Source organism: Triticum urartu, chromosome 7 (genome assembly GCF_003073215.2).
Source record: "Triticum urartu cultivar G1812 chromosome 7, Tu2.1, whole genome shotgun sequence".
Taxonomy (NCBI): Eukaryota; Viridiplantae; Streptophyta; class Magnoliopsida; order Poales; family Poaceae; genus Triticum; species Triticum urartu.
The window spans coordinates 692,085,107-692,088,483 of record NC_053028.1 but is presented as its reverse complement, the minus strand read 5'-3'; the positions used below and the strand labels follow the sequence as shown (position 1 = coordinate 692,088,483).

The 3,377-nt window shown below is 43.8% G+C and overlaps 1 protein-coding gene across 1 annotated transcript; it reads left to right on the top strand.

Annotated features, from left to right (window-relative positions):
* The first annotated feature begins 279 nt into the window (after positions 1-279).
* LOC125517979 lies at positions 280-2,320 on the top strand. Its single transcript, XM_048682944.1, has 3 exons — positions 280-322; positions 490-1,340; positions 2,050-2,320. Exons 1-3 carry the CDS (start codon positions 280-282, stop codon positions 2,173-2,175), a joined length of 1,020 nt encoding a protein of 339 aa, XP_048538901.1. The 3' UTR covers positions 2,176-2,320.
* The last annotated feature ends 1,057 nt before the right edge of the window (positions 2,321-3,377 follow it).

Sequence of the window (3,377 nt, the reverse complement as noted above, 5' to 3'; positions counted from 1 at the left end):
TTTGAAGATCAATCCCAGTCGACGCCATCCCATCCTATGCCCTGCATTTTACAATTTTTCCATACCATCTGATCGCATTTTGCTCATATTTTGCTTCATTTTTCTATATGTTTATTCACAATTCCTTACCGGAAATATTACCATACAGGGACGGTGACAGGCAAATGCAGCTTAGAATTTTAAGTTTCTCCTGTTGTTGATCATGGTCCTTTTTTTTTGAGTAACAGGGAGATCATGGCCCCTGGTCCATTATGCGTAATGAGTTGATCACAAGTTCAAATGGACCCTCCAGTTGCCGATCCTGGACCAACCAAGGGTGAAGGTCAGCAACACATATCAGAATGAAGAACGTTGTTTGTCAACTTTAAGTCACTCATGGTGATTCCAAGTTATGGCTACATCGGTTATAATGCTTGACATTTGTGTTTGCAGGTGTTGGATCTAAGGGCGAAATGGATCTCCCAGTTGCCGGACCAGTGAGGGATGAAGGTGAGCTTCTCCGGTGCCCGTTTTGCGATTCTGAAGCAGTGTACAAACTAGCACAATTCTTGCTCCCTGGTTTGGCTGCGGTCTGTATCGACGGTACAACTGGTGGTCTGTTCAGGAGCCCATCTGATGTTGCTGTCGACCTCAGAAAAGAAATGGTGGACTGGATTACACAAAGAAGTGAAACATTCATAGCCGATATTGAGGCGGAACAAAACGCTGAGAATGAAATGTCGGATGACCCTTATGAGATTGTGTCAATCTTCATGGATGATTTCAGTCGCACAAAAAGGAATATCATTGGCCATGTCTCTGGGTGGTTGCTGAGTGACAGCCGCGATGATAAGATCGATGACTTTGTCCAAGAAATGGAGATGACCCGCTTCTGGCCGTTTGAGAGGAGAGAAGCAATTGCCGAGGTCCTCCTCAGGAATGTGGACATTAAAACCAAGTTCCACTGCCCTGAGAAATATGAAAACGAGGAACGTCTTGCTGATCACAAAGCACAGTGTAGCTTCAGGCCTGTCACTTGCCCAAACGAGGGATGCCGAACAAAAGTCTCTGTTCGTTGCATACAGGATCATGATGCAACTTGCCTTTTCAAGATCCTTCAGTGTGAGCAAAACTGTGAGAAACGGCTTCTGCGGCGCGATATGGATAGACATTGTGTCACTGTCTGCCCCATGAGGCCCATGAAGTGCCCTTTCGGGTGTGATGATTCGTTCAGTGAACACGACCTCGAGGAGCACTGTTCAGAGAGTCTCCAGCAACACTTGCTTAAGGTCCTTCAGGTGATTCACAAGAATAATTTTACAGCTGATGAGCTAAAGGAAACTGCTCTACGACTGGAGAAGGTTAGGCTTTTTTTATCTTGGAATTTGCAAGCTGCAACATATCTGTTTTCACTGCTCTTTTAGGGCATCTCCAATACAGTGTCGCAAAACGGACTCACTATCCATCCGTGGACACGTCCATGGACACGGGTACAGAAGCGTGCCATCCAACCACAATGCCCAAAACGTCCGCTTCTATTACATTTAAAAAAGATGCAAACTTCGGCCAAATGGCTAAAATCAACCTTCTGCTAAACAGCACAGCTATGGGCCGTAGTCTTCCGCCAAATGAGATCAACTTTCCGCCAAATAGCTAAAATTATGCAATGATTTAACATTCTCCTCCCGCCAAACAGCCAGCAATAGCCACAGTCTTCCGCCAAATAGCATGATTATACAATGATTTAATCACGTAGGTATTATCCTTCCACCAAATAGCAGCAGACGTGGGGTACGTGGTGGCTTTGATTGACTAGGCGGACGTCCAAACTCCCGCAAACCTCCCGCGAGTTAGCTTCTGGTTTGCGGGATTTCAGACGCGTGGATGTATGGGACACCATGTTGGATGGCAAAAATGGTCCAGATGCGTCGGTACGACGCTTTTGGGAGTTTTGCAACATGGTGTTGGAGATGCCCTTATTTGTATTTAATCATTGTCATCAATATGTATGTATATCTTTAGAACAAATGAATAGACTGAACATATGTTATTACTAAATGATCTCTGCAGTCTGAAGATCGTGGTAAACTGGCTAAAGCTCGGGATGCTAGATCTCTAACTAGTATTGTGAAGGATCTTGAAGCAAAGAAATTTCAATGTTCTGGTGTAGTATCTCATGTAAACCTTGGTGGTTGACACGTGAGGTGTGGAGATGGAGATAACCACAGGATAACACCGTACATGGAGATGGAGATCACCATGGGACCGCCGTGTAGATAGAGATGAAGATTATCATCGGTTGCCAAAAAGGGGCTATACCGTATCATACTTGTATAAACTGTTTGTGAAAGTTTATCCCATATATATATGCACCCTTCTTTTACATGGTAAGATTTTTAAGGTGATCTTTCAAAGAATGTTAGTAAAGTTGACTCCCCAATTGTCGTAAAATCACATGTCAAGTATATTTAGTGGTGCGATTATAAAATTAGTGTTCTGCTGTTCCTCCTTGACGTGACGGGTTTGTGTCAGATAGTTATGTGTGAAGCATTGGCTAACTTGTTAATGCTACCAAAATAATTTTGGGCCTGGAGACATAAGAGTTCGCGAGACATGTGTTGTGCCCAACAAACAAGTCACATAGAGATATTACCAAGTGTTGCTTACCGTGTGATCTAGTCTTCTAGAAGCGATGCAAAAGCTCAGTAATCGACATGTTGACCTCGGATCTTAAATCATCAAGTATTGACGGAGGATTGTTGATTTTAGTGGGAGTATTATTACAAAAATGTTCAATATGGATTACTCTTGGTGAACACATGTAAGAAAAACTTGCGAATATATGTGTTCAACTTGTTTGGTTGCAACTGAGGGACGTAGTATTTCATTCGTCGATTCGAGACGATGGAAGCTTTCCCGAACCCCAAATCCCGTGCTCTCAGCCGTCATTCTCTTCGATTTCAGTCTCGACGCCCTCGTCTCCTCCTTCCCACAGTCTTTCTATAGGTGTGGTTGTAGGAGTGGTTGTCAGATACATCAACAGCTAGTACCAACTGCTGATGTACTTGTAGGCACTAGTACTGTCGCCTGCCTTTGTCTCTCCCCTCTTTTTTACCCAAGGTCACTAGTAAAGCGGTGTTTAATCCATTCACTTCTTGACATGAATTGGGTTTATTAGAGAGCAGGTGGTTCTCAGTTCCCTACATTTGCCTACCCCTTCTGTTTTGAGACATGACTTTTCGTCGCCCCCCCCCCCCCCCCCCCCCCCATAAAATAAGATCCCTCACTTAAAGCTCGAAGGGTGCTAGATTTATCATGTAGTAGTACAACTATTTTTGTTGGTGAAGTTCTTGACTTTTGTTATAGTGTTCATGGAACAGAGCAAGATTTGTCCTCAA